Here is a 14,159-nt window from a genome sequence, read left to right as displayed (position 1 = left end):
AGAGAAAAACATTTCAGAGGTGGATAACTTTTAAGAGATGAAAAGACAATGTAAGTTGCTCAAGGTGACTGAACTTGAGCTGCCCCTGGAGTTACAAAGTGAAAGTAGCATGTGATAGAATTAAAGAAGATGAGCAGAACTCAAATGGGTGGGAGGAATATATCCAACACTCTTAAGGATATGGTGTACTTTACTAAATATATAGTTAAAACATAACCCATTCATTGACTATGGTAAAACCTTCTAGGTATAGATCTAAGGTAGAAAAGGTGTTCAGTGCAGCTGTCTTTGAATTCTTCCTCTGTCTCCTGCTGTGTTCTTCCAATTATGAGTGAATTTTTGCCTTCACCCTGTTACTGGAGGTCATTACTGTGTCTGTATTAACATAAAATGTTTTATTTGGGGCTGGGTGTGGTGGCTCACACCTGTAATCCTAGCACTTTGGGAGGCAAAGGAGGGCAGATCACTTGAGGTCAGGAGTTTGAAACCAACCTGGCCAACATGGTGAAACCCCATCTCTACTAAAAATACCAACAAATTAGCTGGGAGTGGTGGCGGGTGCCTGTAATCCCAGCTACTCGGGAGGCTGAGGCAGGAGAATTGCTTGAACCCAGGAGGCAGAGGTTGCAGTGAGCTGAGATCGTGCCACTGCACTCCAGCCTGGGTGATAGAGTGAGACTCTGTCTTAAAAAACAAACAAATGATTAATGTCTTTCTACTCAAAATGTAGTTGAGACATCTTTGCTGTGTTTTTCTATAATATCTCAAGTTCTTTTGTAGAAGCAACTCTGATATTAAAATGAAAGAGTATAATTTATAGAACTTATAAAATGGAACTTATAAAATTTTTATTTACTCAAAATTCTGTTTAGTGATGTGATTAATAGTTCAGGTCAAAATCCATTACAATAAAACTAGCACAAAATAATTATCTTCAAGCTAGCACCTAAAATATTACAAACCCAGATAATTTAAGAGAATTGTACGTTGTGGAATCCATTTTGCTGTATTAGGAACAAAACTCATCCCAGAGTGATGCAAACACTGGAAGAGAGTATACCCTGGAATTTAATATAAAGCATCCAAATACTGTGTTAAGCTCCAACAAGTAGTGGAGAAGTAACCACCTTTTGAATGTAGAGTGGACTTGTGGCACTGTTTTGGCTATGAAAGACATGAGCAGTAGGCTCTAGAAGCATCTGTTTATCCTGCCAATCATCAACATTTTGTTGAGAACCTGTAATACTCAAAATCTTGTACGAGGTACTACAGATAAAAACAAATAATTGGGAGTTTATAATTTATTGAAAGAGACCCACATGTCAACATGTAACTATTAGATATTGTGATACATACAATGATAAAGGTAGGTAAAGTATGACAGTGGACTTTTGGTATAAATATGGCTATATAGACTTAGCATTTCCCCATTCTTTTTCTGAACGTCTTGTAAGAGCAACACAGAAAATGGAAGACAAAAATGCAAACTGGAATTTTAGTCAAACTAGGAAACTGTCTTAGTCTCTTTTGTGATACTATAACAAAACACCAAAGATTGGGTAATTTATCAAGAAAAGAAATTTATTTCTCACAGTTCTGGAGGCTGGGAAGTTCAATATCAAGGTACCAGCATCTTTTCAGGGCTTTCTTGCTGTGTATTCCCATGGCAGAAGGCAAGAGAGTGAAGGAGGGCGAGAGAGACAGAGAGAGATTGAACTTGCAGTCTCAAATCCTGTAGTAATTGGCATTAATCCATTCATGAGAATGGAATCCTCATAACCTAAACACCTCCCTTTAGGCCCAACCTCCCAACACGGTTGCATTGCAGATTAAGTTTCCAGTACATGCTTTTGGGGGGACACATTCAAGCCATAGCATAGATGTGTATCAGCATATTTCTCAGAGCTGCTCAAAACAGTCGAGATAATGCAGGAGCTCCACAGGAAGAACGGAAGAGAAATCGAAGGAGGAGCCCGGCGATAGCATATCAGAAGAATCAATACAAATACACTTACTGAAGAAGGATACATCTAGAGATGGAAAAGCTATAGCCATTATCTGCAATAGCCAGCAGGCAACAGGAACCCTACTGGACCAACTGTGATTCAGAGAAGTAGAAAATGTGAAATGCACATGAAAGGACTCAAATAAGGCGCAATTTGCAGAAGTGGTATTTTTTTTGTAGATATCAGAGGAAAAGAAGCTAGTCTTGTGAAAAATAACTTGCCTAGAAATTTACCCTCTCCACTTACCCTTTCTATAGAAAGCTCTGGGAAAGAGCTGGTCCTGGAAAATCCAACTTTTAGAATGACATGTTTTAAAAAAGCAACTAGTATAGCATCTAAACAGATACATTAAAAAAAAAAGATTCCAGTAAAATATCAATAAGAAACCATATAATTATATAACAAATAAAATACTGCAAGAAAAATGTTAAAGAATTCTAGCAAAATATAAATACAAAAAAGGAGCAACTATAGCCATTCCTGATAAAATTTTCAGAAAAGCAGGAATAGAAGAAAACTCTCTCAATTGATAACGGACATTTACAAAACACTTGCAGCTAAAATCTTGCTTATTAGTGAAAGAATCAATGTTCTCCCACTAAGGTCAGGAATGAGGCAAGGGAGTTTCGCTCTCACCCTCCAGTTCCACATTGTACAGGAGGTTCTAGATGGTGTGAAAAGAGAGAAAAAGAAGGAAAAGGCACTCAGATTGCAGAAGAAGAGGTAAAAGTTTTTTTTCTTTCAAAATCTGATAGTTTGTGTAGAAAACATAATATTTATAGAAAATTACTAGAACTACTGAAATGAGCTTTAACAAGGTTGCAGGATACAAAATCAATATATAAAAATTAACTTTCTATATATTAGCAGCAAACAATTGGAAATTGAAATTGAAAAATACCATTTCCAATAGCATTAAAATATATTAACTACTTGGAGATAAATTTGGGAAAAGACATGTAAGACCTGTACAGGGAAAGCTATAGAACACTGCTGAAAACATTAAATAAAACACATAAATGGAGAGAGATTCTATGTCATGAGTTTGAAGAGTCAACATTGCTAAGATGTCTATTCTCCCCAGTTAGCATCAATTAAAATTCAAGCAAGCATTTTGATAGAAATTAAAAACTCATTCTAAAATTTATATGGCGTGCAAAGAACTTAGAATAACCTTAAAAAAGAACAAAGTTGGAGGAATCATACTACCTAATTTTGATACTCGTAATAAAACTTTAGTTAAGTCAGTGTGGTATTGGTGTAAAAAGAGACAAATATAGCAATGAAATGGAATAGAGAGTTTAGAAATAGACCCACAAGTCTATGGCCAGCTGATTTTCAACTAAGGGACCAAGACGTTTTAATGAGAGAATAAGAATCTTTTCAACAAATGGAACCAAAACATTTGGATAATCATATATCCCCCCAAATAATAAACATTTATTCTTACCTCCTGTCATATACAACATTATTTTGAAATGGATCATGGAGCTAAATGTAAAAGATAACCTCCTAGAAGAAAATATAGGAAGAAATTTTAGTGACCTGGTATTTGGCATATATTTCTAAAATGTGACACAAAATGCATGAACTATAAAAAGAATTTTTTTTTAATTGTACCTCATCAAAATTAATGACTTTTGCTCTTCAGAAGACGTTGTTGAGAAATTGAAGTCAAGCTACAGACTGGGAGAAAATATTTGCAAAACAATACCTGACAGTGGGCTTGTATCTAGAGTATGGAGAGAACTTTTAAAACTCGGCTGGGCTCAGTGGCTTACGCCTGTAATCCTAGCACTTTGGGAGGCCAAGGCGGGTGGACCACCTGAGGTCGGGAGTTCAAGACCAGCCTGACCAACACGGAGAAACCCCATGTCTGCTAAAAATACAAAATTAGCCGGGCATGGGGGTGCTTGCCTGTAATCCCAGCTGCTTGGGAGGCTGAGGCAGGAGACTCGCTTGACCCTGGGAGGCAGAGGTTGCGGTGAGCCAAGATTGTGCCGTTGCACTTCAGCCTGGGCAACAAGAGCGAAACTCTGTCTCAAAACAGAAACAAAAACAAACACAAAAATAGTAAGAAAACAATGCAGTTAAAAAATAGACACATTTAAGCAGGTACTTAACCAAAGGAGACATGCAGATAGCCAAGAAACACATGAAAAGTCAGTTTCATGAATAATTAAGGGAATTGCAAATTAAAACCACCATGAAATAACCACTACACACTCACTACAATGGATAAAGTTAAAATGATTATGCTATGTTGACCTAGGAAAGAGAGCAACCATTAAAAATGCAAAATGGTAAAATGACAGGAAAACAGTTTGGCAGGGTTTTTTTGTTTGTTTTGGTTTTTGTTTTTTGAGATGTGGTCTCACTGTTGCCCATGCTGGAGTACAGTGGCACAGTCATAGCTCACAGCAGTCTCAAACTCCTGGCCTCAAGCGATCCTCCTGTCTTGGCCTCCCAAAGGGTTGGGATTGTAGGAGTAAGCCTAGTTTGGCAGTTTTTAAAAAGTTGAAGATACACCTATCATATGACCCAGATATTCCACTCCGAGGTATTAGTCAAAAGAAATGTAAGCATATGTCCAGTTCAAAACTTGTGCTTGTGTGCTTATACTAAGCAGCTTTGTTTGTAATTGCCAAAACCTGGAAGCCATCCAGATGACCATCAAAAGGTGAAAGGACAAATTATGGCATGCCCATTCGGTGGAAAATTACTTAGTAACAGGAAGGAATGCACTCTTGATTCACACAGCAATATGGATGAGCTTTTAAATAATTCTTCTGAGTGAAAGAAGTCAAACAAAAAAAAGATTGCATACTGTGTGATTTCACTTAATATAAAACTCCGGAAGATGCACCTAATTGACAGCAAGAGAAAGCAGATCAGTGGTTGCTTAGGAATGGGACAGGGTTGGAAGAGGTGCTGGGGAGACAAGGAAAGTTTTGGGGATGATCGGTATGTTAATTATCTTGATTATTATACATGTATCAAAAGCTTTCAAATTATATATTTGAATTTTGTGCTGTTACTTGTTTGTCAGCTATATCTCACTAAAGCTGTAAATTAGAAAAAAGAAAAATTAAAATGCACATCAGAAGGAAATTAAACAGATACATTTATACATACATTTTTAAAAACTCAATGAAAAAAAGTCATTTTTATGCAAGAAGATTCTAAAACAGAAATATAAGGAGTTGTGAAGAGATGCTGAGACTGTAGGAGACAATGAAATAAAACATAATTTTCAGAACTTAAACAGAAGAAATGAAATCATACAATTGGAAAGAACACAAGGCAAATTATCATTTTGGTAAGGATAGTGGGGATATAGAACACAGGTCACAAACTATTACCCATGGGCTAAATTCAGGCCACCCCCTGTTCATTTATGGCCCACAAGCTGCAAATGACTTTTACATTTTTAGATGGTAAAGAGAGAAAGAGGGAGAGGAGAGAGAGAGAGAGAGACAGAGAACACACAACAGAGACTGTACGTGACCTGCAAAACTATTTTCTATCTAACCTTTTACAGAAAAAGTTTGCTGTCCCCTGGTGTAGAGGATAAAAGTAAAAAGCAAATAAAAATAATAGAAATTAGGAAAGAATTGCTTACAATTAATTACACAGAAAATGATAATGATAGAAGTAAGAATGAGACACAATATTTGCACAATTTGAATACCCAGAGAAAACAGAATAATGGAAGAACACATTTTTAAAGATAGAAATCAGGCATGCTTTTCAGGAAAAGGGTAAAACTTGAAGCTACATGTTTGAAATGGTACACAATAGGAAAAACTGCCCCCAGAATAGTCAGTAGTAAGACATTTATTATAATAAAATTACTCGACTGTAAAAAAATACAGATTCCTTTGACCAACAGGTATAAACATCAAGTCACCTATAGGGACAAAACAGTTCACTTTGGCTTCAAACTTCTTATCTAAAAAAAAATCAGCTCCAGGTGATGAAGTAAAAACTGTAAGATCCTCATGGACAGGAAATGTGAACCAAGACTTTTATATTCACTAAATTACTCTTCACATAAAAAGCCTACAGGTAAATAGTTTTAAAAATAAGAAAGAACTGGGAATGGTGGCTCACGCCTGTAATCCCAGCACTCCGGGAGGCCGAGGCGGGCGGATCACAAGGTCAAGAGATGGAGACCATCCTGGCCAACATGGTGAAACCCTGTCTCTACTAAAACTACAAAAATTAGCTGGGCATAGAGTTGTGCACCTGTAGTCTCAGCTACTTGGGAGGCTGAGGCAGGAGAATCGCTCAAACCCAGGCGGTGGAGGTTGCAGTGAGGGGAGATTGCACCACTGCACTCCAGCCTGGCGACAGAACAAGACTCCATCTCAAATAAATAAATAAGTAAATAAAATAAAATAAAAATAGGAAAGAACTCAGGAAATATTCTCATGGTCTCTTTTTGAGGAAACTACCAGGGATCAAACTTCAACCAGCAAGAGATGTCTGAAAATTCTACAGCAAAGAACTGGATGTAAGCATTGACTGTATTTAATTAAAGCAAAAAGCCTAAAACATATGTGACATTAAACACCAAACTGAGTGTAAATACCCTGGCAATGTAAAAATAATTAAGCTAACCAAAAAGGAAAGACAAGGGTGATAGAAAGGAAAAGTAGTTTGATGTTTGCCTCAACTGTGATAGGAGACCAAGAGGTGTCATTTATTTGATTTCAGCATACTTCTTAGTACTAAGTTAGACACTGGGAAGGATCATACTGTTGATAAATATCAGGGGAAGAAATGGGGGAAGAGAAAATAAACAAATTTTGCCACTGTTCAGAGTAGGAAATACATAGATCCTATCTAAAGACGGAGAAAACTAAAAATATTACATAAAGTTATCACCATAATGGAGGTCACCAGAAAAAGAGAAAATACTATGTGTCATTAAAAACTTAAATTATAAAAGTAAAGGGTAAAATAAAATGGTTGAACCAATATCAAACATGTATATGATATCAATAAAGCAATAGTTACAAGTGATATGTGAAAAAAAGAGACAATCATACTAGTAATAGGAAACTTTAACTTACTCTCAGCTCAGGGATACCTAAACAATCAATAATAATAATAATAGCAATATACATATAATTTTATCTATCTATCTATCTAAACTCTGCACTCTCAAAATAGAGTATGTATTTCTCTTTAAGTACTCTTGGAATAATCACAGGTTGACTATATGCTAGGCCACCAAAAAGCCTGGCAGAGACAATTTAGCAGTGTCTATCCAAATTATAAATGCATGTACTTTTTGACCCAGAAATTTCACTTTTGGAAATTGATTATATGGACATATTCACCCAGATGTGAAATTACCTATTTACTAGGTTGGTCACTGCAAAATTGTTTGTATAGTAAAAGATTGAGAAGATCCAAATGTCAATCAACAGACCTGGTTAAATACATTTTTTTTGCAACAATACACTGGAATACAACAATACAGCTGTAAAAGAGAATAAGAAGCTCTTTATATACTAAAGAGAAAGACCTCTAGGAGATATCCTTAAGTAAAAAGGCATGATAAAGACCGTGTGTATAATATACTACCATCTTTCCCTGCCACAAAAAGTGGGAAAAAATATATATATATACACACACACATATATATATGCTTATATATATGAAATATAAACAAATCTCCAGAAACATTAAACAAGATGGTGGTATCAGTGGTCACATGTTAATGGAATATGAATTAGACAAGTGGAGACTGAAGTAGTAAAGAGGCTTCATTTTAATATACTTCTAAAAATGTGTTGTCACATGTGACTACATTACCTCTATAAACATGTAGAGAGAAACAATGCCATGAGGGCATAGAAGATAAAGCAATTAATTATCCCTTGGGGAACTGGAGGAGACCTTCAGGATAGTTATCTGAACTGAGACTTGAAGGATGAGTGGAATTTGACAAATGGACAAGTTTGGAAAAGTCATTTCAGGCCAAAGTATGGAAACATGTAAATAAGCCTGAGGAATAGTAAATGTGATTGGGCACTGACTGCATTATGGACTCAAGAGTCCATTGAAGCTGATGCCCAGAGCTCTGAGTTAGACAGTGCTGCTGCCTAAGGTCAGGATTCCTTCCAGACCCACGACCCTGTAGGTGGGGAACAGAGAGTGAGAGTCTTGAGAGAAAAGAGACAAGGACGGTGGAGGCTGGACACAAGACTCAGTTCAACAGAGCAGTGCCTTGTTCAAAGACATTTGATCCATAATGCTTCAACAAACCATTGGATTTTCTTGCACTGTCTTGTCACTACTAATCAGAACATTATTGCAGTATATCTAAACTTAAATGCACTCCTTGAACAATTATTCTTGAGGGTTTGCTATCTTGACCTTTCTTTAAGAAATGGAGAATGCTGAATTATTACCCTATGCCAACTGAAGGTTATTTTTACTTACATTTGCCTTAATGGTTTGTTTTCCCATAAAGCCTCAATTTATACCAGTGGACGAAATCACTGTCACTTCCACCTGCTTAACTTCGGCAAATAAGGTGAGTAATTAATGTGGGATTAAGCAATTTATGTCATGTTTTAACCATGTGAAGCATAAGCCTTATCGAGGGCCAACAGTCTTCATGTTTTATGAGGTTCACACAGTGAAGCACGAATAGATTTTAACTGCCATTTTATTCTTGTTAGAGTGATACATGTTTATTAGGGATAAGTTAGAAAGTAAAACATAAACAAAATTTAAATCACCCATTATCTTCCTTCCTGTACATAATAACCTTTTAAAATGATGTATTTCTTTCCAATACTTTCTAGGGATATATACATACATATTTTTTGTCTACGGATGTGTATTTCCCTAGAAATATGTTGTATATATAGTTCCTGTATCATTTCTTGTGTTTGCTAAATGTCATATTACATTATATTCCTCAGATGTCTGTTCTTACGTAGAATTTAAAATTTAGAGAGGAACATGTTTGAGCCTTTAGTTAGAGCTTCTCAGTTATATCAGTCACACACAAAAATATGGAACTCTTTATAATTTTAATTATTCACATTTCTTAACAGGCAGATGATGGGATTTATAAACTCAGATAACCTTTAAATAAATAGATTTCTGATATACATAATGTATTTTGTATCTTTGGCATTTCTTTACCATTCACTTTAAATATTGAAACAGTTGTTTCCATCCTGTCTTTTTAGTTTATGTGTGTGTGTTTTTAATTTGCACCTTCTGCTACTATATCAAGGAATCAGAGACCAATGAACCCAGTAATGAGTTGGAGCTAGTATAGTCTTATAATCCAGCTCCCTCCTTTCATAGTAATTTATCTAAGATCACCACATACCTGAATTACAAAACCAGAGTTAGAACCTACCCGTTTTATAATAAATCATCACCAGAGTCTGACCGCAAGATGAAGAAAGGGATTCTTCTGGAGTGGAGAGCTGTAAAAATCACCTGCAAGTAACTTGCCATAGGAAATAGATTGTAACATGTCATTGTAAGTCCTCTGTAATAATAACATTGTCTCATGCCTTGAGATTTGACTTAGCTATGAACAAACTAGTATACTCAACTGTATCATAACTTTACAAAATGGTGGTGGTTTATGTGAAGGAAAATGGGAGCTAAAGAGTTTCACTGAGCCCTCAGCACTGTTGCTGAGAAGGTTACTTGACTAGTGGACACTAAGGCTATGGAGGATAATGATATGCTTAGAATAACTAGAATGTCACTCAGTCCTCTGCCCTCAACTCCTCTCCTTCTAATAGTTATTTTTGGTTTCTTACAAAAGAGAATAGGCTCTAACACGCAGGCACATGTATTCTAGATGTCTTAGCAAATATATCCTTCATTGACTGCAGTAGCAGCTAGCAAGGGGCAGGAAGCAGGATGTGAATGTGGATAGGGATGAGGACCACCCTTGTTTGCAGCAGGGAGCCAAAGGCAAGTGAACCTCTATTGGGATGAAGTCAGAATACACGGTGTGTTCTCAATTGCTGGGCTTTTTTATCCTCAAAATCAGATTTCTTGACCCAGCACAACTTTGCGGCTATTTAGGAATCAAATTCTTAATAAGCCATTGTGGCATTACACATTTGCTAAAGTTTCTAAATTTAAATTTTGATTTTTAAATTTTTTATTAGTAATAAGAAATACCTATTATAATGAGGTTATGAGAGAAGTGGTGATTAATTATAAATAAACTATCTACCAAAAAATAAAAACATGTTCTTTGTTATTTAAGGAAAATACCAAAACCCAGAAAATCAGGCTTTTGGGCGATGACTTGAAGCATGAATCTCTTGCATCCTTTGAGCTTTCAGTGAGCCACAGAGGACAGAAAAGAGACATAGAAGAGACAGACTCTGATGTAGAGTATATTTCAGAAACGAAAATTATGAAAAAGTCTATGGAGGAGAAAATGAACTCTCAACAGCAGAGACTTCCAGTAGCTCTGCCAGAAAATGTCAAACTAGCTGAGAGATCCCAGGTATTATCATTGTTTCTTGTTCACAAAACAATTCACTTATTCTGGAAATAGCATTCGGTCAAGGTTTTGCTTCATCTTCACATTTTGAGACACTCTAATTATAAAATATACATTGCAATCTGTGTTTCCTGGACAAGGTCCCAATTTCTAATTTTTTTTTCTGTATTCTCTGTTTTGAAAGGAAAGTCAGAGTGCTAATATTATCAGTGTCTGGAGAGCTCAACCAACTGAAGAGCCCCTGAAGAATGCCCAGGTGGGAAAAGGCTTTTAAATTTGTATTTAAGGGAGAAATATTCATATAGGATAAACCTTTAATCTTTAAGTTTTGTGTTCAATGCTTTATAGGAAAAATGCTTAGCTAAATCATACATATTGTTACCCTGTAATCAAGGTTCTGAAAAAACAGGGATATAATGTATTACTAAGTGTTGAGAGTCATGTTAACAAATGCACCACTCTAGAATTTTCATGTGTACAGATGAGTTTATTTCTTTGAAAAGAATCACAACACATTTATTCTTACAGAGTTGCCATTATTTAGTTCTTTTTTTTTTTTTTGAGGATTTGCCCTCAGACTCAGTTTATGACAATATTAATGCCTACAATTGAATGGGCATTTACCCTGTGCTAGGTTCAGTGCTGAATGATTATAGACATCATCTCAATAACTTTCATTTTATATCTTTTTAAGCCAAAATTTACTGCCTAGTTTATCTACCTTGTCCATCACGTTTGACTTCTAATGCCCTTTTACTATTTCCACAAATTAAATTCAACCTGAAAGAGCAGATACTGTACACCATAGGAAATACTCAAATGAACTGCTATAGGCTCTGAAAGCCATAAACTTACTTAATTAGCAAATATCTGCTGAGTTCTACCCAGTGTAAGACATGGCATTAGTCATGGTGGAAGGCAAGATATTTTATGCATGATCCTTCCCAAAAGAATTATTTTGAATAGTAGTTACATTATAGAAGTCTCACACATTCCTTATAATATCTTTGGCAAATGGTATACAGACTCTCTGAAAATCTTTGGTAAAAATCCTTACTTCCTAAGGCAGCCTTTCCGTAATACCATTTTTTGGGTAGCTCATCCTCTTAAAAGTATTTCAAGTCCATTTTCCTATAATTTTGAAATCTTTGCCCAAATCTTTGCTTGAGACTATATGAGCCAAGCTGAATCTGTTTACAACCTACAGAATTTCAAGTTTTTTGTTGATTTGAATTATGTATTGTACTTGAATGTAACGTTTTATATATTCAGCAGATATTCAACCCTTGCTGTGTTCAAACTCCTGCATGTTATCACTTTATAATCATATCTCTTTTAACTCAGAATTCCAGAAAGACTGATTAGCTGTACAACTTCAAGATTTAGGATTTGTCAGTTTATTGTATAGATATGTTACATGCTCTAAGAACGTACAGTCCATTGAGAAGTTGAGAGTGTGTCCAAGTGTTAGAAAAAAACATTTTAGACATTACATACAGGGACTCACTCAGTATGCACGTGCATGTGTGTGTGCATAAACATATAATATGTAAAGCTATATGAAGCAATATATACACACTTCATGTAGATATATATACTTATACCAGTATATACATAGATGTGTCTGTATATATATAATTTTACCATGTGCCATTCAGTATGCCAGTCACAGGAGATTTGGGAATAAAACCACATATGGTTTCTGCCACCATCAAACTTACAGTCTAGTGATAGAGACAGACACCCAATAATTACAGAGACAAATGTCAACTGCTACTATGGCAGTTTTTATGACACAGTAGCATGAGTGTTTATAATAAGGGTTTTTGATTCTGGTAGGACAGGAACATCTTCCCAGAAAATATGGTAACTAGCCTTTTAGGATTGAAATGTAATTACATTGGTAAAAGGGGAGGAAAAGCACTTCTAAGCAATGGAAAAAGAGGAAACATGGTGAATATGAAGAACTTTAAAAAGACAAGTAATCTATGGCAGGGAAAAGAGATGGAAAGGGACTGTGGTGTGAAGGAGTAGGGCAGGTCCTATAGGCTACCCATAAGGGGTTTTGCATTTATCCTGTAAGTAATGGGAAACCATTGAAGAGTTTCAAGCAGGAAAGTGACATGATCAGAGTTTTCTTTAGTGAAGATTGCTTTGGCTGAGTATAGAAGAAAGGTTAGTAGAGAGCAGAGTTGTTGGGAAAGACAGTCTGAGGGGTATAGCATTTTGGCCTCCACCTTGCTGCATAAGAATGGACCTTGAGCCTGGGACTGTTTCTTACCAAGAGATGAAGACCACACATGGCCTATGCTGGGTTTATTGCCTTGTATGGAAATATCTTTCTCTGTTGCAAGTCCAGTGTATGCTCTTTTGTTCTGCTTAAATGTGTGTGTCACATGAAACCTTGGTCAACCCCACTGCTATATCTATCTTCCTTAGGGAGGGAACACAGCATCTTTCTCCTGTAGCATGAGAAGGGTGCATGTGGCCAATTGCCCAGCATTGGCTGATGGGGGAGCCTGCTGGGCATGGGGGACTGATACACACTTCTGAGGCTGATCTTGCTCTTCTCTATGTGAGTAAAGCATTGTTCCATCTAGTGCCTGACTGCATTGTGTTTTCTTTGGCAACTCCAATAAGCAAGATACTATAGGCAGAAGTTTTGAGACTCCTCCTCTGAAACTGATAACCAGTACTAGATGGGGTTATGTGCTGGATGGGGAAGGTGGGACGTCAAGACAGGCTTCCCAGAGGACGGTGACGTCATCCAGACACTGGAGTGAAAGTTTGGAAGTCTCAGGGGCTTTCTGAAGATTGGAGTTTATGGAGACTGATAAATTGGAGTTTATCCTGTACTGATAACCAGTACATGATGTTTCTGTTTCACAGGTAATGCTTAACAGAAGTGAATGTGGGCAGAGCAGTTAGGAGACTAGACCGTGTTCTGATGGAGAGACCACAGTGGTGTAGGCTAGGATAATGGTGATGGAGGAGGTAACGCTGCCCTTTCCTGGGGTCTGTCTTTATTGGATATAGAGGATCATGTAGAGGAAAACGGCAGAATGACTACGGAATTTTGAGTTCTTTCACCAGGTTGAATGGTGATTCCATTAATTGAAATTGGTCATTGTAGAAGGTGACTGGGCTTCTGGAGAACAGCATGAGTTCAGCTTACATGGTTTGAGACTTACAAGAGGATGTGCCAAGTGAAAAGTCATAAACATGAGTCTGGATTTCAGAGGTGAGGTTTAAATAGGAGACAGTCTTGTGAGGTATTTACATGCCTGGGGATGAATGAGGTTGAATGGGTAAGAAGAAAAGAAGGACTAGACAGAAACTTGCGGAATTTTAGCATTTTGTGGCTAGCTACGAGAGTACAGGTGTGCACAGATGATTGTGAAGGAATTGCCAGAGCAGTAAGAGAAGAAACCAGGAATTTACTATTTCATTAAAACCAAAATGGAGGAAAAGGGTGATTTGAAGAGAGACTGTCACGAAGGCTAAATTCTGTTGAGAAGCCATCTCAGCTTGCCAAAGACCTAAAAATTGTCTGTTGACTTAATGATTTAGAGGTAAGAGGGATGATCTCAGGAATATTTTTGTTGTTGGAGTAGAAAGGGTAGAAACCAGATTATAGATTCATG

General features: G+C 36.6%; 1 protein-coding gene across 2 annotated transcripts in view; it reads left to right on the top strand.

Annotated features, from left to right (window-relative positions):
- Window positions 1-14,159, top strand: part of MORC1 (MORC family CW-type zinc finger 1) — a 173,583-nt gene that overhangs the window by 110,616 nt on the left and 48,808 nt on the right. Inside the window, exons 18-20 of one of the 2 annotated variants that reach the window (XM_011932752.1) lie at window positions 8,494-8,556; window positions 10,273-10,518; window positions 10,700-10,771. In XM_011932752.1, coding sequence (XP_011788142.1) covers window positions 8,494-8,556; window positions 10,273-10,518; window positions 10,700-10,771 — 381 coding nt within the window. The remainder of the gene's footprint in view (window positions 1-8,493; window positions 8,557-10,272; window positions 10,519-10,699; window positions 10,772-14,159) is intronic. The other variant, XM_011932753.1, reaches the window with a different exon arrangement.

Source organism: Colobus angolensis, unplaced genomic scaffold, assembly GCF_000951035.1.
Source record: "Colobus angolensis palliatus isolate OR3802 unplaced genomic scaffold, Cang.pa_1.0 Scaffold98, whole genome shotgun sequence".
Lineage (NCBI taxonomy): Eukaryota > Metazoa > Chordata > Mammalia > Primates > Cercopithecidae > Colobus > Colobus angolensis.
The sequence above is the reverse complement of the archived record's forward strand: the minus strand, read 5'-3'. Positions and strand labels throughout refer to the sequence as shown.